Genomic DNA, 23,095 nt, shown 5'->3' on the forward strand with positions numbered 1-23,095 from the left:
ATGTGGGGGAAGGGTGAGGCGGGCGGAATACAGACTAGAGACTGAACACAATGGCCACTCAACACCTTTATTGCAAACCACAACACTTAATCAGAGAGAGAGAACAAAAGGGGAATTCCCTGCCATAGTGGCAGGGTGGGGTGGGGGGAGACGGGACTGGGGAGGGGGGGAGGGATGTTGGGTTTACGGGTGGTGGAGAATGGGCACTGGTGAAGGGATGGGTTATTGAACTTTGTATGGGGGAAGCATGAGCACAAAGATGTATGGATCTGTAACTGTACCCTCACGATGACTCTCTAATTAAAAATAAACTAATAAAAAATAAAAAATAAAAAAATAAATAAAAAATAAATAAAAATATAAAAAGAAAAAAAATAAAATAAAATAAAATGCTTTTATCTAGGACAAAAAAAAAGAGATATTGTCCCATGGCCCAGAGTTTTTCTAGGATAGAAAAATTGGGAGCATATGCAGTTATACGCTAGGCACCACTTCAATTATACTGACATTACACCTGTCATGTCACTTCTCTTGGCCTTATCCTTTCATCAGCTATTTATATTCATATAGAAATCAATGGCTTCCTCTATATGATCCCAACAGATAACCATTAGCGTTTCTTTCGGCTAGAAGATTCTGAAATCTTAGAATGCTAAAACTACTTCCAGTTATAAGAGGAAAGAGACAGTTTAAGACCCCTGATTCTCTCTCCCCCTCACCCCCGTCCCCACCCTTACCCTTCTCATACCAGAAATAGTTGGATTCGTTCAGAAATGATCCTTGATCCTTCCACACTTCTCTTCCTGTCTTTCATCCTTCCACTCAACAACTAATCACATCAACAGACTAAAGGGATCTCTGTTGTCTCTATCAGGAGAACCCACAGAACCACCAGTCCTATTGAACCTAGCATGAGAACTCGGAGGAAAGTAACGATACCTTCAGAAAAGCCTGAGCCCAAGAGGTTAATTAAGAGAATGTATTTTATGGAGGCAAAATAGCTAAATACACTAGGAACCTCAGATAAGATCTTTGGGATGTCTGCAGAACCAGACATCCAATTTTATGAGGGCTCAGAGATGAGACTGGATATTGCTTACCAGACTCATAAGAAACTAATGAATTCAACAGAATGCGGCTTTTCATATTCTTCAAACCTAGTAAAACCCCTTTGAGGGATGGGCCATACCAGAGGGTGCTACTCTTGATGGTGCTCAGGAGTCATATGGTGCCAGGGATCAAATCTCTCTGGCATTCACAGCATATCATCTAGCTCTTTGAGTTATCTCCACAGCCAAAAAGAAATCCCATAGTTTGATACTGAAACCAATTGCATCATGGTGGTTAGGAAAAATAACATTTATTTGGATAATGACTTTATTGCTAAAAGTGTGTCATGTTTGCTACCGTTTTCCTTTCCACAGACTAGAAACTCACCTCTAGTAATACAAGAAGTTCCCATGAATTCTTTTTATTTTTTAACTTGGTTACGAAATGAGTTAACCAAAGGGAAAATTTCTCATCATCCCACTTCTGCTTTTGAAGGCCATAAAAGAGAAAGGGAGAAATTGGCAGACAGCATATCTCTGCAAGGTGCCACTGGCCAGTCTAAGACTGTGTATTCTTTGTTGGCCAATCTTTGTTGCTCAGGTAGACCTTTAATTCTTCCTTGTAATGAGATACTAAAAACTCTGTCTCTCTTCTTTCTCTCCCTCTTTCTCTCCCTCTCTTTCACCCTCTCTCAACCCCATTCAAAGTATGGACTTTTTGCAAAACTTCCAGGTATCATAATTTTAGAATTTATGAACTCTTTGGAGAGTAAACACAGCTTACCTAGCAGCTGACATCTGAGAACTCAGCCTTTGCTCCAATACTACTCCTGTTTGGGTCAGTTTGAGCAAATTCATGCCTCTGAATACAGAGGATGTCTCTTTCTTGCATTCATTTGAGAGTTATTTCTTTGCATGCCTGCCACATACTGGGTGCTGAGAAAAAGTCACAAGGGAGAAAGCAGCCTTCATGCAAACTGGCACTCACCTTCTGCTCTTTTCACAGGTTTCCACGGAAGCCATGGCAGCAGTACCTGAACTCTCCTGTGAAGTGGCTTATCACAGGTCAGTGGGGATGTGAGACCAGTAATGTGAGCAGGACTCCTTTCAAGGGTGGGTGTTGGATGTGCCTGGAGACCAGATTTTTCTTCCAGGTTACCTTATTTAGTAGCCAACCTGGTTTCAAATTTCCCTGGTTTAGAGTCTGATTTCCCAGTACAAGTCAAGCCTAAGTCTCCATAGGCGCCCCAAATGTTGCTGCAAGATCTTCCTGCAGTTAGCAAAGTAGCAAGTGTTCCAGGGAAGTTGATGTGGAGGCCCCCTGGCAAAGTCTGGCTTGCATGAGAGGGAATGCTTAAGATTTTAACAGGCTACTGGGCTTCAAGTCACGTCTCAGGAGCCAACAGAGATTGCCGGGGTAGCAGCCCTATCTCCCAGGCCATTCCATGCATGTAATCATGGAACTTGCCAACTTCAGGCAGCCCTAAAGTACATTTTTATGATGACCCAAGCATCCCCAGGTGAGGCCCTGGAGGCCCCGGATGCCACCAGGGTGGCCTGAGTATCCCTGGCACCATAGGACCCACTAGAGAAGCATCACAATCGAGCTCTTGCATTGAACTTCCAGCTTGATTGTTGGAGAATTGTCCCCTGAGGCCCCTGGACCTCCTGAGCACCACCTGGGTGTCTTGGAGTCTCGTTCCTCACACAGGGACATGTTTGTATGCAACTTCCTACTGACTGGAGATTCCTTGAGGGGAGGCAAGCTAAGCTGGCCTAGGAGACACAATTGAGCCATCCCTCTGTTTCTATTACAGTCACAGTGATAATGACCTGTTCTTCGAGCCTGAAGATAGGCCCCAGCAGTTGAAGGTAAGTGCATGGGGCTTAGCTGCCAAGCCATGGAGGGGCTCTGACATGAACAGGCTCAAGGAAAAGGATTCGGAGCCACCTCATTCCTCTGGTATTTTGTGAGGAGAAATTATGTGAGCCAGTGAGCCAGACTGCAGACTGAGCCACATGCCAACTGCAACCACCTTAGTCACAAAAGCTTAGCAGTGGTGACCATGGTTGCAGAGGGGAAGGGAGATGACAGTAGACATCATGTTTGCTACCTCTTAGAAGGAAGGTTCTGATGTAACTTGATTCTTCCCTTAGGAGAGGGGGTCAGTCTATTGTAATCACTTGAGTCAGACGCTTAGAGCCAGACAAGATGATATCTGCCCTGTTTGAGGGTGGGATCGTGTTTTGGCTCCCTGGAGTTGAGCCGATAATAAGTCATAGATGATGTAAACATGAAAGTAATTGGAAGTTGACATGAAATATTTCATTTTCAGTTCTACTGAAATGGGCAACCCTTAGGGCGTCAATTTGAAAAACATAAAATTCAATGATCTGGGTTCCTGGCTTCTTGGAGCCTTTAGTTCTGAAATATTGACAGTTGTTGCTAAGGTTATCCCAGTCAATTAGCTTCCCTGACTTCCATTTATTGTGCCATATTGATATGTAGGTGTTCCTTTCCTCCTATACAATCTGAAAATGTACAATTTTGTACATCACCTTGCTAGGTGACCCAGACATGAGTACATGTCCAGCTAGGTCACTTGTACAGTTGTAGAGGTAGAAAGCATCTCTCTTTCTCTCACTCTCTCTCTCTCTCATCTCATCTCATATCATAATCCAGCTCTTCAGATATTAAAACCAGAGTAACTGGTTTACTCTCACCTTGGGTGGAACCCTGTAACCTCTGTCTGGCTGTTTTTCCAACATCTTGGCACTGGATCTCTCATTAGAGCCACTTTTCTGGCTAGGAACTTCTCTCCCATTTAGATTTCCTCTGTACTGTAAGAGGTTTATCATGACTCTGTGTAACCCCAGTTAAGCTTTAATGATGAGAAAGATAAAACATATTTTGTGATTTTTGTAACACTTATAAAATGCTAATGAGAATGCATGCTAAGAAAAATAAGAAAACAATATTTGTATAGAATAGTTGAAAACCTGTTGAATGAGCATAGATGTATGCAAAATATAAAGATCATTATTGTCACAAGAAGTTAAATTCATAGTGTGTTAAAGCATTAGGAATACAAAAAGAGATTAAGTATAAAAAGGTCTACATTGATGTTAGGTGGAGCATTGTGATAAAAGGTAATCAAGGGGGTGGAGCTGGCCCTTTCCTCCCCCGCCCCAATGAGACACCAAGTAGAGTGGCTGCCCACAAATGTGCCCTCTGGCTACTGATCAAGTGCTTAAGCCAGAGAGTCAGAAACAAATCTCGGAACCCAGTGGTTTTTAGCAGAAATCCCTCCAGATTTAATTATTAAAATTTCAGAATTCCAAAATCGCGTGGCCGCACAACATCATATGCTATTCATAATCAGCAAAAGAAAACAAATTGTCTAATGTTGCCTTTTCAGCAGATCTGAGTACTGGGGTAAAATCCCATATAATAATGGTGTGTCTGGTGTCAAAATATTGAATGTAATAAAAATAGAGTGAGATTAAGGTGAAAATCATCTGCCACACAGGTTTGGGGAAGGTGTGGATGGGGGGTATACTGGGGGTTTTGGTGGTGGAAAATGTGCACTGGTGAAGGGACAGGTGGTCTCATTATTGTATGACCGAGACTTAAACCTGAAAGCTTTGTAACTGCTCTCATGGTGATTCAATAAATAAATTAATTTTTTTTAAAAAAAGAAAAAAAAGTAATCAAAGCAGAAGTGAAATTAATTCTAAAGGAACACCATGCATGGCATTCGAAAGCCCCATTCTAGTTTAGGATCTTCCTTTAACTTGCCAAGTGCCTTCAGGAAGGCCAGTTAGCCATGCTGAGCATTTGAGGGCTCAGTGTTTATCACCAGAAGCTCAATCATCTCTGAGGCCCCTTTCTCCTCTCCGATGTCCTCACAGTTCATGGGCTGGGTCACCTTAACACGCCCACTTTCTGGTTCTCTCCTTAGTGCTGCTCCGAAGACCTGGATCCCAGCCACTGGAAAGACAGCAGTTTGCAGCTGCAATTCTCGCACCAGCGCTACAACAAGAAGCTCAGACATGTTGTGTCAGTCATTGTTGCTGTAGAGAGGCTGAAGTCTTTTCTTGTCCCTGACTCAGTGGCCTTCCAGGATGATGACCTCAGGAGCATCTTTTCCATGATCTTTGAAGAAGGTATTTAACACAAGCTGAGGACAGACAGAGAATGTCCTTCCCAGAGTTTTAAACTCAACAGTCAACTAACCTTCCCACCCACTGCTGAAGCAATTAAAAAATAGAGGTCATAGCAAATAGTATCGCTCAGGGATGGAGTACTTGCCTTGGATGTGCGATGCCCCAGGGTTTGATACCCAGCACCACAAACAATAAAAAAAAAACAACAACAACAACAATAATAATAATAGTAAAGTAGAAGATCTAGGGACTAGACAGATAGCATAAAGAGGTGGAGTATACAGTAATCATGAGTATTCACTACCACATAGCCTGAGCACTGTCAGACATGCTCTGAAAGCCCCAAGTGCCACCAGACCTAGCACTGAACCATGAGGCTCCTAAAGCAATGCTGGTAACTCCCAGGCCAAACTATTTTGATTTTGAATCCACATGTGATGATGCTTAGAAGAGAAATCTCACCACTGGCAGGGTTTGGAGGGCCTTGTGGTGCCAGGTATACACCCTGAGCCTCCTGTAAGCAAAGAACTTGCTCAGCCCATTGAGCAATTTCTCCAATCCAGGAAATTTTGTTTGATCAAAAGAAAGAAAGAAAGAAAGAAAGAAAGAAAGAAAGAAAGAAAGAAAGAAAGAAAGAAAGAAAGAAAGAAAGAAAGAAAGAAAGAAAGAAAGAAAGAAAGAAAGAAAGAAAGAAAGAAAGAAAGAGAGAGAGAGAAGAAAGAAAGAAAGAAAGAAAGAAAGAGAGAAAGAAAGAAAGAGAGAAAGAAAGAAAGAGAGAGAAAGAAAGAAAGAGAGAGAAAGAAAGAAAGAAAGAAAGAAAGAAAGAAAGAAAGAAAGAAAGAAAGAAAGAAAGAAAGAAAGAAAGAAAGAAAGAAAGAAAGAAAGAAAGAAAGAAAGAAAGAAAGAAAGAAAAAGAAAGAAAGAGAGAGAGAGGAAGGAAGGAAGGAAGGAAGGAAGGAAGGAAGGAAGGAAGGAAGGAAGGAAGGAAGGAAGGAAGGAAGGAAGGAAGGAAGGAAGGAAGGGAAGGGAAGGGAAGGGAAGGGAAGGGAAGGGAAGGCCCTCAGTGATAAGAGGAGAAAACAGAAATGTTAATTTGGAAATCAAATTAAACTTCTCTTTATTTGAAACTATTCTTATAATGAGACCTGAATAACTATTCACACTTGCAAGTCACTTGATCATGCTTGAAGAGCTTCATTTGTTATTTTCTGTTGGCCTCATGGCATCTCTTTTGGGAAAAAGTTACTGACATGACAGTTTTCACTGTAGTTTACTATATCTGGCCCACAGTTAGCTATAGAGCTGAATCCTTAATCCATATCTTAGGCATCCATATCTTAATCCCTTTCTGCCTTCCCACCAAAGCCACAATGGGATTTGGACTGTGCATGATCAGATGTCCCATAAGAAACCAAATTCTCCAACCCCACATGATCAGGCCTGTCCTTCTGCTTTTTTGCCTAAACAATGATGTGCTCCATATTCAGAACCCATCGAGTGTGAACAGGATGACTATTTGTGTGATGCGGCCCTGCAATTTAGGCAATGCAAAATCCGGGACATAGAACAAAAATGCCTGGTGCTGTCTCCTGCATTTCAGCTGTATGCACTCCACCTCACGACAGAGTCTCTGAACAAACAAGGTAACTTGGGAACTTCTTGACTGCTTTCTTGGACTTCTTCACCAGATGGTTGCTGGCTAAGTCTCCATATTTTCAATTACACTAGATGTTTAAAGAGAAAATTGGCAACAGAAGGAAAGAGAAAGCATCATGAAAGAGCAGAGGAACTGAGTGTCTTGCCCCTTGCATTAACACCAGATTGAATTCCCTTAGTATGTTCATATTTCAGCAAGAGATGGGACTGAGAAAGGAGGCTGCCCCAGCTACCCCAGGACAACAGTCCTGCCAAGCCCTTCCATGAGAGTGTTATGTCAGGGCTTTCAAAAAAGGGGGCCATTTGATTTGCTGTAAAAGACATAACTGCCTGTGGATTCTTTCTTCCTGTTGCTGAAGTTGAAACTACAACAGTGGAGAAATAATGTGTCCATCCTCATTCCAATCCTGCATTCTTTCTGCTTAATACCAGATGCTTCCTTATAAAAACATTTTACTGACAATCAGGAGCTTACAGCTTGCTTCTGTAGGTGGCAAATGTTTTGAGACTGGGTAGACAATTCCTTGTGGGAGACTGCCTGGTACCTTGCCACTGTAGCTGGGTATAGGAGTGCAGCGGTATGGCAGAGACAGACACTGAAAGGAGTGGCTTGTTCTCTGCCAAGACCTCTGCCTTTGAAGGCTGGCATTGGCAGAAGGCTTCCTGTCAGCAATGCAGTCCTATATCTTTAAAACTGGGCTATGAGCATGACCCTGGGGCTTCAAGTGAAACAGCTGTGACTAAGACTAAAAATGAGTCTCTCTTGGGAAACTTCCCAGATAAGTTTCTCCTTCCACGCCTTCTTTGCCCCTGAAACTTTGAGGGGTTTGTTTTCTTTTTTTTTTTTTTTTTGTCTTTTTGGGTTACACCTGGCGATGCACAGGGGTTACTCCTTTACTCCTGACTCTACACTCAGGAATTACCCCTGGCGTTGCTCAGGGGACCATGTGGGATGCTGAAAATCTAACCCAGATCAGCCACGTGCAAGGCAAAAGCCCTACCCACTGTTGTATTGCTCCAGCCCCAACCCTGCATTTTTATTATAAATTTTCTCCTTCCTGAAACAGACTTGGTAGCTGAATCTTTGTTCTCCAATTGTTCCTCTTTCCTTGCCTTTCACATTATTCTGCTTCTAGGTGAACACATCTTCTGCTAATGGCAAGATTACTCCCTTCCTTCCTTCCCCCCTTCCTTCATTTCTTCCTTCACTGTCACTTCATTTCATTGTTCGTCGATTTACTGGAGCGGGCACCAGTAACATCTTTATTCCTCCAAGCCCTGAGATTTTAGCAGCCTCCCCTTACTCATCTTTCCCAACGACTGGAGGCTCTTTCAGGGTCAAGGGAATGAAACCTATTGTTACTGTTTTTGGCATATTGAATACGCCACACATTCCTTCCTTCAGTATTTAAAAATTTAAGTGTCCCCGGGCTGGAGCAATAGCACAGTGGGTAGGGCGTTTGCCTTGCACGCGGCCAACCCAGGTTCGATTCCCAGCATCCCATATGGTCCCTGGAGCATGGGCAGGAGTAATTCCTGAGTGCAGAGCCAGGAATAACCCCTGTGCATTGCTGGATGTGACCCAAAAAGCAAAAAAAATTTAAGTGTCCCATAAGGCCAGAGTGGTTGAATAGTGCATAAGGCACTTGTCTTGCATGCAGCCGACTTGAGTTCAATCTCTAGCATTGTATACTGAGCCCACCAGGAGTGATTCCTAAGGTCAAAGCCAGGAGTAAACCTTGAGCGCCACAGATATGAACTCCAAATAAACAAAAACACTTATAAACATCCACACCCACTAATACCTTATTGCCTCTAAGGTAAGTCTCTAAGAAATCTCCCTACCTTCTTTCAGTTGGAATAATTTGACTAATCCTGCTATTGCCTGTGAGAAGATAAGTTGTCCTGTCTGTTATTACTGTTCTACAATTCTCAGAAAACTTTTTCACAAAGGATGCTATGCTGTACAGATTCTGGACTTGGGGTCCAGTGGTTAGGCCAGTCCTGTACTGGTATGTATCCCTGACCATACAGCCCTCTCCTTTCTCCAGCTGTGTTCTACATAAGCCTTGTCGAAGGAAAATACCATGAACACAAGACGCCTGTAGCTTTGGGTCTCAAGGATAAGAATATGTACCTGTCTTGTGCAAAGATAGATGGGACACCCACTCTGCAACTGGAGGTGAGTACCTGGGACGGAAAGTTGTTGCCAGACTCCCCAGAGGCACTCCTAAGCATCAGTTACTTTAAGACAATCACTTTTGCCCTCAGAAAATCTGAAAGCAGGGGCTGGAGCAATAGCACAGCGGGTAGGGTATTTGCCTTGCATGTGGACAACCCGGGTTCGATTCCCAGCGTCCCATATGGTCCCCCAAGCACTGCTAAGAGTGATTCCTGAGTGCATGAGCCAGGAGTAATCCCTGTGCATCGCTGGGTGTGTGACCCAGAAACCAAAAAAAAATCTGAAAGCAGAGCTACTGAGCAGTTTTGCATGCATTTAATGCAAATAAATTTAATATGGTGTTAAATGCAAGCAACTTTCACTGCCACCACTGAAAAGTAAATCCTTTCACTAGTGTTAGAAATCCCTGGCAGTGTTGCCGCCCCAAAGAAATATACAGTGTTGGGGTTGGACGGATTGTACATTGTTAGCATTGCTCCATTTGATAGATGGTCCTTTAAGGAATTTATCAGTTCAAGGAACCTATCATCTGTCATCTCCTCCACTTTTCTGTTCCCAATACCCAACCCTACTTTCTCAACAAAAGCTTTGTTTCCACGTGGATATCTTTTTAGACAGGGTCACAGGAAAAAATTGCCAAAATACCCTATAGGGTCAGAGAGATGGTTCACAGGGCTGGAGCACACACTTTATGCGTGCGGGGCCCGGACTGACCCCCTGCACTACAGGGTAACCTGATGGCCCTGGGAGCAACCCCTGAGCACTTAGCTAGATACGCTCTGCTCTTCTCACACCAAAGACCTTGGAAACTTACTTTAAAAAAATTAAGCCATCTGGGGGCTGGAGTGATAGCACAGTGGGTAGGGCATTTGCCTTGCACGAGGCCAACCCAGGTTCAATTCCCAGCATCCCATATGGTCCCCTGAGCATGGCCAGAAGTAACTCTTGAGTGCACGAGCCAGGAGTAATCCCTGTGTATCGCTGGGTGTGACCCGAAAAGAAAAAAAAATTAAGCCATCTTCATTATGTTCTCTAGCATCCCATATTAAGTTTCAGAAAAGGGTAAGTTCTATTTCAGTCACCACCCAAGAAATCGGGGTTTCACAGATATCTGTAACCTGCTCATCCATTTACTCTTTCATCAAACATAGTTACCAGAATGCCTTTGTCACACACACACACACACACAAATCTTTCTTTTTGACTGCAGAGGGTCGACCCCAATAATTACCCCAAGTGGAAAATGGAAACGCGATTCATCTTCAACAAAACAGAAGTCAATGACAAAGTTGAATTTGAGTCTGCCCTGTTCCCCAACTGGTACATCAGCACTTCTCAAGAAGAACAAATGCCTGTCTTCCTGACAAATACCAAAGGTGGCCAGGATATCACTGACTTCTCTATGGAGAGCCTCTCCCCCTAAGGAGGGTTATTCCCCAACCAGCAACTGCTGAACAGTGCCAGAAGTTGACAGAAGCAGAGAAAGTTTTCGACATGGCTGTGAGCAGAATGCCACTGTTGTCTCACAGTGTCCAGTTGCCTTTCCCCCAATAGCCCCAAGGAGATCTCCTGCCCACAGATATGGGACAAGGCCCTCTTCCCAGAACGAATCCTCAGATGTTCCCTCCTGAGCCAGGGCTCTCCTGCCTCTCCTCCTCACTCTAAGTCAATCTAGCAGAAATCATCACATCTGAGCTGCAAAGAAATTTGCTGTGTCTTTTTTTTTCCTGTTTCTGGTGATTGACTTCTAAACTATTTATTTACTTGGATGGGTTTACCTACTCCATTGAACTCAAGGAGGCTAAGAAGCAGCAGCGCCTTAGAAAGAGCTTAGTCTTTAATGTCTATGGAATCTATATCATCTGGACGACTGTGTTGCCTTTGTATCCAGTCCTTTACAAGACTAAGAATATATAAGCGCAGGTGATTTATGGATGAAGAAACATGATCATACTGTTTCGGTGATTCCAAAATAAACTTCACTTGCAAAAAAAAAAAATCTGCTTGGTAATTGATTTTTCTTGGATTTGACATAGCAAAGAAAATGGGGCCCAGGGAACCAGAAGTACACACTTCATCACAGAAAGCAGCAAATATCCTGGAGATAGCAAAACTAAGCTTCCTCCTCTCCTTTCCTTTTTTTCAACAAATGGATATTTTGTGCACAGGTTCATAAGAAAAACAGGAAAAGCAGAAGTATTATAGGGACTGAAGGTTGGGGAGGAACCACTGGCAAAGATTCCTCTCTTTGTTCAGCAAACACTAAACAAGTGCTTTGGATTGTGGAGTATAAAAATCAGACAGGAAATGTCTTCCTCGGTAGATAGCAAATACAGGTTCAATCCCCAGCACTACATGTCGTCCCCTGCTCACAACCAGGAGTGATCCCTGAGCACAGATAAGAACTAATCCCTAAGTATAGCTGGGTATGGCTGGCAACTCTTCAAATGGCCTTTCCTGAAGAAAAAAAGAGAGAGAGAGAAATAAAGAAATACAGGGCCGGAGCAATAGTACAGTGGACAAGGCAATTTCCTTACACACAACCAACCCAGGTTTGATCTCTAACACCCCCATATAGTCCCCTGATCACCGCCAGGAGCGATCCCTGAGCACAGAGCTAGAAGCAAGCCCTGAGCACCGCTGTCTGTGTCTGGAAAAAATACAACATAGCAGTATATAAATAGGTTTATTCACAGGAAAGGAAATAATACCTGATCTTAGAAAGAGTCAAAGATAGCTATAGTTAAAAAATTAGGGGCCAGAGAAATAATGCAGTTACAGTTAACATATTTACCTTGCGTGTGGCCAACCCTGTTGACTCTTTTCCCAAATCCCACCAGGAATTAGCCCTGAATAAGGAGTACAGATCCAGAAGTAAGCACTGAGCACAATTGGGTATGGCTCAAACTTCCATACACACACACACAATTTTTTTAATTGAGCTAATAAAATTGAGATGTCAATATTCCAGTGGAACACAAAAAAAGTAAAGTTTAAAAAAACACTGTTAAGAAGATGTCTGGGAGGGGCTGGAGTGATAGCACGGAGGGTAGGGCGTTTGCCTTGCATGCAGCCGACCCTGGTTCCCAGCATCCCATATGGTCCCCCAGCACCGCCAGCAGTAATTCCTGAGGGTAGAGGCAGGAGTAACCCCCTGTGCATCGCTGGGTGTGACCCAAAAAGGAAAAAAAAAAAGAAGATGACTGGGAGAAGTTACCACTCAAATAATACAAATTACTACAACTGCTGTAGAGGAAATTGTGATTTAAAAAAAAAATTGGAAATGCATGCATATTTTGTTTGGCACAGAAATTTCACTTCTGGAGACTTAATCCTACACATACCCACGCAAAATGACACAAAAACAAACATGCATTGCAAATCACTTGCAAGAACACAAGGCTGGAAATAACCCAAGTATCTGCCTACTCAGTCTGAGCCCACTCAGGGGCTTTCCCTGGATTGATGCCAAGTTCATTCCCTGAAAACATCTCTCCCTTTCTCCCTTTCTCAGAGGGGAGGCCATGATCTGGGGAAGAGAAAAATGGCCTGTTTCTAAATGGAAACAGTCTGGAGATTTGAGTAGGGAACCAGGACCCACCCTCTCCCTAACCAAGTATAAAAAAACAAAAAAACAAAACAAAAACAAAAACCATAAGCTAAGTAGAAGTCTTTACAATTGGCCCCTCCGGCAATTCATCCACAATCTGACACGGCTCCGGCCAGTTTTTGAGGAGATCATATGTGCCTGTTCTTCCAGGTGTGATTTGATGCCTCAGATTCTGTGGCAGGAAGTCCACTGGACAAGTATGTGTCTTATATAACCAGGGACTGCTGCACTATATAATTCCAGCAGTGGTGGGGATGTGAATGAAGCAGGGGGAGGGGTGGCAGGGCCAGGGCACACCTGGCCTGAAAGACCAATTGGAAGTGAGTGGTTTCTTGAGGGTCTCCTTTACTTAGATTTCTTCCAAGTCCCACAACTCATCCCCAGTTAAAAACACAGTCAGGGGCTGGAGCGATAGCACAGCAGGTAGGGCGTTTGCCTTGCACACGGCTGACCCGGGTTCAATTCCCAGCATTTCATATGGTCCCCTGAGCACCGCCAGGGGTAGTTCCTGAGTGCGGAGCCAGGAGTGACCCCTGTGAATTCCCACGTATGACCCAAAAAGCAAAATAAATAAATAAGTAAATAAATAAAGATTATTTTGGGAAAACACACACACACACACACACACACAGTCAGCATTTCCTGCCAGTTTCAATCACATCTCACGCACACCTGGCTCCTGAAGTGGAATTTGGGAAACAAGCCATGGGCTTAGGTTTTCTTCCTGGCAAGTGCAGAAGCACTGTTTGTCTTACTTGCATAAATATGATTGTGGGCTTAAATGAATAATCATGAAAATCCAAATCTCTCTCTGAACGTAGTTGATAAAGCACAAAAGGAAATGTAGCGTCCAGACCAGGAAAGATAGAGCTGAGGGGGCCTAAGAGGGCACCTGGGATCTGGACCGGTGTCTCAAATGAGGGGCCTGAGAATCTCTAAGAATATTCTATCTTCTGGCAAGGGGACAGTAGGGGTAAAGGTGGGGCCTCTGGGGACCAAAGTATGAGTTGTGACAGATTCATTCCTTTCATTCCTTTCATTTCATTTCATTTCATTCATTCATTCATTTCATCCATTCGTTTCCAGGTCCTGAGTTTCTTCATAGGCTATTTGAAAAGGCCAGTGCTAACTTTATCTCACAGTGATACAATTAAAAAAAAAAAAGGTAATGTGGAGCTCATGCCCAATTCCATCAGCTTAATCAATGATTGAACAAATAACAGTACCCCTACATTATTTTAAAAAAAAAGAAAGAAAGAAAAGAAAAGAAAAATGAAAAGGCCAGTGCTTTTTCTTTCCAGCCTCTCGTCTCCATTCCCTTTTTCCCTGCTGCCATCAACCTTTGGGGACCAAAAAAATGTGAAATTCGCCTGCCTGCTGAATGACACTCAGGGATGAGGAATGTGGGCAGAGACAGTTCCAGTCACCACCTGAGCATTCTGATGTAAGGCAACCTGAAGAAGCACCTGGTCAGAAGGGGCTGTGTCATTTGTGTGTGAGGGTTGGGTTTCAATGACTATGCAAAATCCTCATACAAATGAAAGCATCCACAGACACCTTGATTTGACTTGAAAAGGAATATACCAGAACTTCTGAAAGAGATGTGAAACATGGCAACTGAGTTCAGAGCCCTCCAGGGGTGCTGAGGTCTTTATTCCTGGCAGGCCTTGTCTCCTGAGGCACCATCTCTCTGGGTCAAAAATCCTGTGCAGCAAATCCAATTCCCTCCCTAAAAGGCTCTTTCTGATCCCTAAAGGAGTTGGGTGTATTTCTTCTAATATTTTAGCTTATAGACCACATAAAAAAATTGTGAAAACTCTAGCCTCTCCCATCAGTCAACATACATCCTTTAGGGTAATATATATATATACTTTTTCATCATAATTTTAAATAATTGACTGCTACTATCATCATTTTTGAGATAGTATAAACATTGACACTTCAAAACAAAACTGTAATGAGATAAAATCCTAATACCACAGTGATTAACTCCCACTGTCACCCATCTAAAACTCCCATGAATAAATTCTTCTTCAAAGATCAGAATATTTACATTTTTTTTACCCTTGAATTGAGATTTTTTTATTCAGGTACCTATGAAATTTCATACTAGCATATCTTAAACTTAAAAATCTTACCATCCTATGATACTTCTTTGCAATAAGAAGATGCTTTCAGGGGCTGGAGCAATAGCACAGAGGGTAGGGCATTTGACTAGCATGTGGCTGACCTGGGTTCGATTCCCAGCATTCCATATGGTCCCCTGATCACCACCAGGAGTGATTCCTGAGTCCAAAGCCAGGAGTAACCCCTGAGCATCACCAGGTGTGATCCAAACAAACAAATAAAAAATAACAAAAGAGAAAATGCTTTCAATCAAAAAATAATTATTTATATATATTTTTTTCTTTTTGGGTCACACCTGGCAATGCACAGGGGTTACTCCTGGCTCTGCACTCAGGAATCACCCCTGGTGGTGCTCAGGGGACCATATGGGATGCTGGGAATCGAACCCGGGTTAGCCACGTGCAAGGCAAACACCCTACCAGCTGTGCTATTGCTTCAGCCCCATTATTTATATTTTTAAGTAATATAGAATACTATTTTTTAGTTTTCTATATAGCCAGTCTTGCAATTGTTGTTAGTATACAATAGATCGAATCATAAGTAGCTAAACACATTTATTTTTATTATCAATATCTTGGTAAGGTTTTTTTAATCACTGTATATTTATTAATACTGTGGTTTACAGAGTTGTTTATGAAGATTTGTAACAGACATTCAATATACCAACACCAATCCCACCACCACTGCACCTTCCCACCATCATAAACTACAATTTTCCCAACCACCCCTTAAGACTGCCCCTATAGCAGGCCCTTAATAATTTATTTTATATTACTTGTCATAATTTGCTGAAATAATCATCAAAAAATGCTTCCTCACTATGGGGGCATTAAGCCCTTTGTAAGAGATTGCTTAACCTGCAGCTTGCTATATTAAGCTTTCTGTGTTTATATTTTGTTAATAAAGATTGGATTCTTTCTATTTTACTCCCATTCAATCTGGTGCACTACTCCTGGTTTATCGGTGTCATAGAGTTTGAGATGTCACTCCAGGAAGTCTAAAATTCTTAATGGGCTAAATTAAAATACAGCTGGAGTTAGATTTTTAACTGGGTGCTGGATTTGGGGCTTGTGCGTGAATGCCGGGGCTTCTGGAAGTACAGGGAGATGGGAGGAGTTAGCCCCATCCCTGACTTCGTGAGAACCTGGAGATTTAAGTCATGAAACCTGCTTACCTGAGTCTTTCAACACATTAATTTCCGGATGAAGCTCTTCCCAAGCAGTGGAGCTCGGCCAGGAGCAATTGTGGATTTTGGAAGTTGTCAGCATGCTGTTTGGGTGGGTGCTGGGCTCACCTGAACCCCTCCAGGATGAACCAGATAACTCAACCTTTGTAAGGGTTCAGAAGAATCTCTGTAACTTGCTGATCTCTTTCAAGATTTATTTGTGAGTCTTTGGATCGTGACCGGTGAACGAGTTTACATGGTGCCAAAAGGGCTCAATAGTAATCCTACTCTTCTTCTTCTTTTTTTTTTTTTTTTTGCTTTTTGGGTCATACCCAGCAGTGCTCAGGGGTTACTCCTGGCTATGCTCTCAGAAATTAGTCTTGGCGGTGCTGGGAGGACCATACAGGATGCGGGAGATAGAACCCAGGTCGGCCATGTGCAAGGCAAACCCTACTCGCTATACTATCGCTCCGGCCCTCTTATTTTCTTTTTTTAAAATGCAAGCTTATGTACAACTTGGACATATAAATAGATAGAATGAAAGGAATTTTATTGTAGCAATGGCATTCAATTCTTTGAAGTCCTCCTACCTTACTTGTCATTTATATATGTTGGAAGAACATATCACACATATGTAAATGTCACACTGCCATCTATCATCAAAAGTTATGTTTAATGATTTGCCCACCAATAATGTATGTCCCTTCCCAGTTTTTTATTAAAGAAATGAAGATAATTTATGTAAATTCTCCATATAAATATTATCATTGGTCTTTTTCTTCTCCTAAAACTAAGTCAAATAAATGGAAACTACCAGAGATACAAAAGTCCTTTGAGTCTTTTACTAGACACACAGATAGATCTTTGTCTCATGTGCATATGTGTGCATGTGTGCGTGTGTGCATGTATGTGTGTGTGTGTGTTGAGAGTGTGGGCAGGGTTTGAGGATAGATTGGCTCTGATAGCTCAATGAGCATCCCAAGATTAGGAACACGTGGGAAGCTTGCAGTTCTGATCCTTTTTGGAGAATATAAGGGCAAATGTACAACAGGTGAAGAAGATCACTCTGGCCTCCTTTTCTCTACTTGTGGCTACCTGCCCTGCTCACTGGACTGATGAATGCCAGGCATGGCCACAGTTGCTGTCAGAGGCACATGACTGCAGTGTGACACACCTTTAGATCTGCTGCATGGGTGGGGAGAAAAGGTTGGAACAGGAGGCCTGGGTCCATTCTTTTCCTCTGTCATAATGTGGGGTTCAGTGGATTATAAACTATAGGAAAATGATGATTCAGGGAAATCAGACAAAGATTTGTTGGATGTAGGAGTGCAATGAGAGCAAGCTTTTTAATAGAAGTGGTCGGGGAAGGCCCCTCTGAGAAGATGGCTTGAGCATAATATGAATGAAGAGAATGTACCCACTTTGCAAGGATCTGGGGGAAGGGTTTTCCAAGAAGAGAAAAAGGTCAAATTGTAAGGGTTGCAGTCAGAGAGGGCTTGGCGTGAATGGGGTACCAGAAGTATGCCCGATGCTGGAACAGAGAGCAATGGTGAGCAGGGCTGGAGAGGGAGGTTCTTGGTCCAAGATTTTTGGCCCAAGCCCTTAGGGATTCTCTAACACGATGGGATGATCTTATATATGTTCTATCACTCACTCTTTTTTTCCTTCTTTTAAATTAATTTTTATTAAAAACACCATGATTTACAAAGTTTTCCATGATACAGTTGTTTTAAGCATTTAGTGTTCCATCATCACCAGTGTGACCTTCCCTCCATAAATACCCTGATTCTCTCACAATCCCAGCCTGCCCCCCCTTAGGCACATAATAAATTTACTTTATATTGCTTATTCCAACAAAACTTTAAGAAATGACAAATAGAGTGATTAGAAAATAAATCAGTAAGAACCAACTTGTGATTATTATATGATTTTGACCTATGAAAATCACTGTTCATCATCGATTTGCTCAAGCGGGCACCAATAATGTCTCCATTTGTCCCAGCCCTGAGATTTTAACAGCCTCTTTTTACTCGTTTTTCCCAGCAGTGCCACATTCACACTCTTTCAGGGTCAGGGGAATGAGACCCATCATTGTTATTATATTTGGTATATCAAATACTCCACAGAGAGCTTGCCAGGCTCTGCTCAGCAGGTAGGATGCTCTCGGTAGCTTGTCAGGTTCTCTGAGAGAGAGAACTAGGCTATCAGAGGTCTCTCAGCAGCAAATGCGGCCATATGCGCACTTCCAGGAGCATTGTTTAATAGTCTCTGGATGTTGACCATTGATGGGATTACACAGCACCGGGAGCAGTTTCTGGGTGTGGCTGCCAAGCTACTGGAAAATGGGGGGTCTGGGTGGAGGAGGCCCAGTCCCATCCGACCAGGCTTGGAGATCTCAGCCCTGGGTCCCGCACACCTGGGTTCCTCTGCCAGTTCCTTCATGGGTGAGGCTCATCCGAATGTGTGTAGAGGGGCCTTGAGTATGGCTGTGACTGGATCCCAGAGGTCTTCGGCTGCAAGGGCTCTGCTTGGGGCGAGGAGGGAAACTCAACCTGCCCCACTCCAAGGGGTTCTGGTGAGGACAGCCAGCATGAGGCAAGAGACTCTGCGTCACTCTCTTCCAGGAGCATTGTTTTATAGTCTCTGGATCTTGGCCATTGATGGGATCACACGGCCTGCGGGCAGTTTGTGGGTGTAGCTGCCAAGCTACTGGAAAATGGGGGGGGGGTCTGGGTGGAGGAAAATAAGAAAATTAAAACTATTCAATACATTATTAGCAAAATTCTTGTTCTCATTTACATGTGTATGTTTTCACTCTGAAATCTAAATTATATTGCATTAAATTTTATTTTATATTCGGATTTCATTATGGTAATAATAATACAACTTTTAAAGCAATTGTGTGTTAATATATTTTAGAGTTTACATGTAATAGGTAAGGCCTACTTATGTAAATTTTCCCCTATACTCTACATAAATACTGTGATTTATAACTATCACTCACTCTTTTGTGAAGAATAGTGGCGTGGGAGAGCATCTGAGGAAGTTATCAAGAGTGAAAATAGGAGAGACTCCTAAATAAATCTTGAAAAAAGAGCAACAAGCTGCAGAGATGCCTCCAGACCCCAGCCAGGTTAAGTCTCATCAGGGGGACCCTGGAGGGTCAAGCAGAGCCCAGCAGCTGAAAACCTCCATAATCTAATCACCACAGTGCTCATGGTCAGACTCCACAGGTTTGGGATGAGCCTCATCCAGGAATGAATCTGTTGAAAAACTCAGGTATGTGGGTTTTGTGACCGAAACCTCCAGGCTTTCACAGACAGGGATAGGAGACTTCTCCCCACCCCCAGTTCTTCTGGGAGCCTGGCGGTCTCACCCATGAACTGCCTCTAGTACCCTATAAGCGCATTAACCAGCCATGATCCAGCCACGATTGAAATAAAGAAATCTAAAAGAGAGCAATGAGATAACAGAGATGCTTCCCAAAGTCATTATTCAGTTAAAAATTTAACTCCAGCTATATCACCCCATTCAAAATTTTAGAATTCCTGGAGTGCAACATCTTATACTCTATACCACTGACATACAAGAAGTAGCACACCACAGTGGATGGGATGTAAAGTAGAAGGAACCAATCTCTATCAAGAAAATATTAACACACAAAGCTTAACCTGTAGCAACATATTAGTGACCTCTTATAAAGGGCTTAGTTGATCCATGGTGAGATACGAGAATCTTCACACACTTTCTTCTAATGAATTTTTTGTTCATTTTTAGCAAATTATTCATAATAAGCAATCCGAAATAAATTATTTAGGACCTGCTATTGGGGCAGGCTTGGTGGTGGTTGGGAAAATTGGAATAATAGTGGTGGGGAGGCGTAATGTGGTGGAACTTGTGTTGGAATACTGAATGTAATAAATCATCATGAACAATTTTATAAAAATAAAATCGAGGTTTTTTTAAAAAAAAACTGTTTAATTGAAGAAAAATAAAAGAGTGAAAATAGACCAGTATCTTGGTATCTTGATAATAAAATATCTTAGACTAGATAATAGAAGAGAAGCTAAGCATAGAGAGATTCATCATCATCATCATCATCATCATCATCATCATCCCATTGATCGTCGACTTTCTCGAGTGGTCTCAGTAACGTCTACATTCGTCCTAGCCCTGAGATTTTAGAAGCCTCTCTTTACTCGTCCTTCACAATGGTGCCGCATTGGAGGCTCTTTCAGGTTCAGGGGAATGAGACTCATCATTGTTACTGGTTTTGACATATAAATACGCCACGGGGAGTTTGCCAGGATCTCCCATGAGGGCAGGAAACTCTCGGTAGCTTACCAGGTTCTCCGAGAGGGAGAACTAGGCTATAAGATGTCACGCAGCTAAAAAGCAGCTTCCGGCAGCTTGGTTTTATAGTCTCTGGATGTTGGCTATTGATGGAATTACACAGCGGCACTGGGGCCAGTTTCTGGGTATGACCGCCTAGCTACTGGAAAGTGGGGGATCTGGGCAGAAGAGGCCCAGTACTGATCCAAGCAGGGTTGGAGATATCAGCCCCAGGTCCTACACATCTGGGTTCCTCTGCCGGTTCCTTCATGTGTGAGGCTCGTCCAAACGTGTGGAGAGGGGCCTGGAGCATGGCTGTGGCTGGGTTCCGGAGGTCTTTGGCTGTGGGGGCTCTGCTCAGGGTGGGGAGGGAAACTCAACCTACCACCTCCAAGGGGCCCAGTGTGGAGACAGCCAGGTGCAAGGGCAAGAGACTCTACCATAGAGAGATTATGGGTGAGACAACAGAATTGACTGAGGGAGTCTTATTTCTATTACAAAACAGCAGAAGGCCAGATTTGGCCTACAAGAAGGTGCTGACTTCTCTCAACTTTAGTTCTCCAGAGTAACTATGTTTCTCTATGGTATTCTTAAATAACCTACTATTTATAAAGTCAGACACTCTACAGTTCTGTTTTCAATGTCTTAAGAAATTGTACTTTATTTTTGGGGGGGGTTCACACCTGGCAATGCTCAGGGGTTACTCCTGGCTATGCACTCAGGAATTACGCCTGGTGGTGCTCAGGGGACCATGTAGGATGCTGGGCTTTCAAAACCCAGGTTGGCCGTGTGCAACCCTACCTGCTGTACTATCACTCCAGCCCCCAAGAAATTATATTTTTTACATCTATGCCAAACCTTTTCTTCCTGTCCCTTAGGAATTAAAAAAAAATATCTGGATTATTCTGAACCTGACTTCCTGTCCATTGGGCAGCTTGGAGTCTGTTCTCTATCCATGATCCACCCCTCAGTGGTAGGGCTAGTGCTAGAGTTAACAAGAGATGAATAGTGTGACTGAACTGAGCACAAGAATCAGGTTCCACTGGATAGATGCCAACTTCCACCTGTCTGGACCATCTGACCTCAACCAGCAAGGACTACAGGCAAAGGGAGGGGACCATTGTCTCAAATTCCTTTTTCACTTCCCGAACCTGAGTCATTCTAAAGGCAACAATCTGAACATAAGAATTGAAGGGCCATAGATAACTAAAGTACTCAAGATACCTTTCCTTTGACCCAGAAATTCTACTTTTTAAAAAAAAATTCCACAGCCTGGAGAGATGATAGTATAGTGGGTAAGGTGCTTGTCTTGCACTCAGCCAACCCAGGCTTGACACCCCCAGGACACCATGTAGTCTTCCAAGCCCCACCAGGAGTGATCCCTGAGCCCCAAGTCAGAAGTAAGTCACGTCACCAGTGTGACCCAAAATTTTAAAAAAAAATTTAAAAAGGACTTCTGCCATGAGTGGCAAGCATAGGGCAAATTTCTTGCTCTGTGTGTGGAATCCACATCAAGAAGTTTTGGAAGCATGATGTTTTGGCAGTAATGAAGCTGTTGATTATTGGTCCTGGCAACCCCACACCCTCATAACCAGGAAAATATATCAATTGCAAGCTTGTTATATATATTCACTAGAAAGCTATTCAAAATAGTTTAGGTAGAGGTTTTTGTTGCTGTTTGATTTAGGGGACACACCCAATGGCAATCACTTTATTCCTGCTCTGTGTTCATGAATCATTCCTGGCGGTGCTAGGGGATAATACAAAGTGCTAGAGCTTGAACTAACCATGACCACATACAGGGCAAGAACCTTCATCCTTGCACTATATCCTCAGCCCTTCAAAATCGTTTTTTTAATTGAAAGTGAACTGATCAAACAATTTTTGTTATATCCACATGATAAAATATTGTGCAGTCATTAAAAATTATGTTGAAGTAGACTATCTTATTTGGATAATTCTCCATTTTTTAGTAATAGAGGAAAATAGGACTGGAGCGATAGCACAGCAGGTAGGGCATTTGCCTTGCACACAGCCGACCTGAGTTTGATTTCTCCATCCCTTTCAGAGAGCCTGGCAAGCTACCAAGAGTATCCTGCCCGCACGGCAGAGCTTTGCAAGCTCACTGTCGTGCATTCAATATGCCAAAAACAGTAACAACAAGATTCACAATGGAGACGTTACCGGTGCCCACTCAAGCAAATCGATGAACAACAGGACAACAGTGCTACAGTGCTACAGTGCAGAGGAAAATAAAAGCAAAATTTATCATAAACAACTTGCTGAGAATATCTTATATGTGTATATCTGTATGTGCATAGCAAATCAATGAACAACAGGACGACAGTGCTACAGTGCATATCTGTATGTGCATAAATTACATGTAATATCTGTACCTACACATATTAAGTTATATCTAAATATAATAAATAGTTCTTCAGCAATGGTCTAAAGAAATTTCCTGACACTTGGCCAAAAATGTCTCCCCAATCATAAGCAGTAGCAGATGTCACACTAACTAAAAGTTGTCATTTTAAAGCATTGTGTTTAATTACCAAAAAAAAAAAAAAAACACATGCATTCAGAGTGACACTCCACAGAGATGCCACTGAAACCCACGCCAGGCTGTCTCATCCGGGGCAACCAAGTGAGTTCCCCACCCTGCCCCAACAGATCCTTGGCAGTCAAAAACCTGCAGAACTCAATTGCAATCAAATTCATGGTTGATCTCCACAGGCTTGGATGAGCCTCATCAATGAGTGTGAATCTTCTGAAAAACCCAAGTATGCAGGACTTTTGACTGAAAT

General features: G+C 42.8%; 1 protein-coding gene and 1 non-coding gene across 2 annotated transcripts; both read left to right on the plus strand.

The window, feature by feature from the left end:
* Positions 1–2,070: 2,070 nt before the first annotated feature.
* IL1B (interleukin 1 beta) lies at positions 2,071–10,477 on the plus strand. Its single transcript, XM_004609317.2, has 6 exons — positions 2,071–2,114; positions 2,867–2,921; positions 5,012–5,216; positions 6,704–6,859; positions 8,924–9,054; positions 10,265–10,477. Exons 1-6 carry the CDS (start codon positions 2,071–2,073, stop codon positions 10,475–10,477), a joined length of 804 nt encoding a protein of 267 aa, XP_004609374.2.
* Positions 10,478–21,733: 11,256 nt separating this feature from the next.
* Positions 21,734–21,867, plus strand: LOC129400725 (U11 spliceosomal RNA). The gene has a single exon (XR_008627904.1). It is a non-coding gene; the product is annotated as a U11 spliceosomal RNA (small nuclear RNA).
* The last annotated feature ends 1,228 nt before the right edge of the window (positions 21,868–23,095 follow it).

This window comes from Sorex araneus, chromosome X (assembly GCF_027595985.1).
Source record: "Sorex araneus isolate mSorAra2 chromosome X, mSorAra2.pri, whole genome shotgun sequence".
Taxonomy (NCBI): Eukaryota; Metazoa; Chordata; class Mammalia; order Eulipotyphla; family Soricidae; genus Sorex; species Sorex araneus.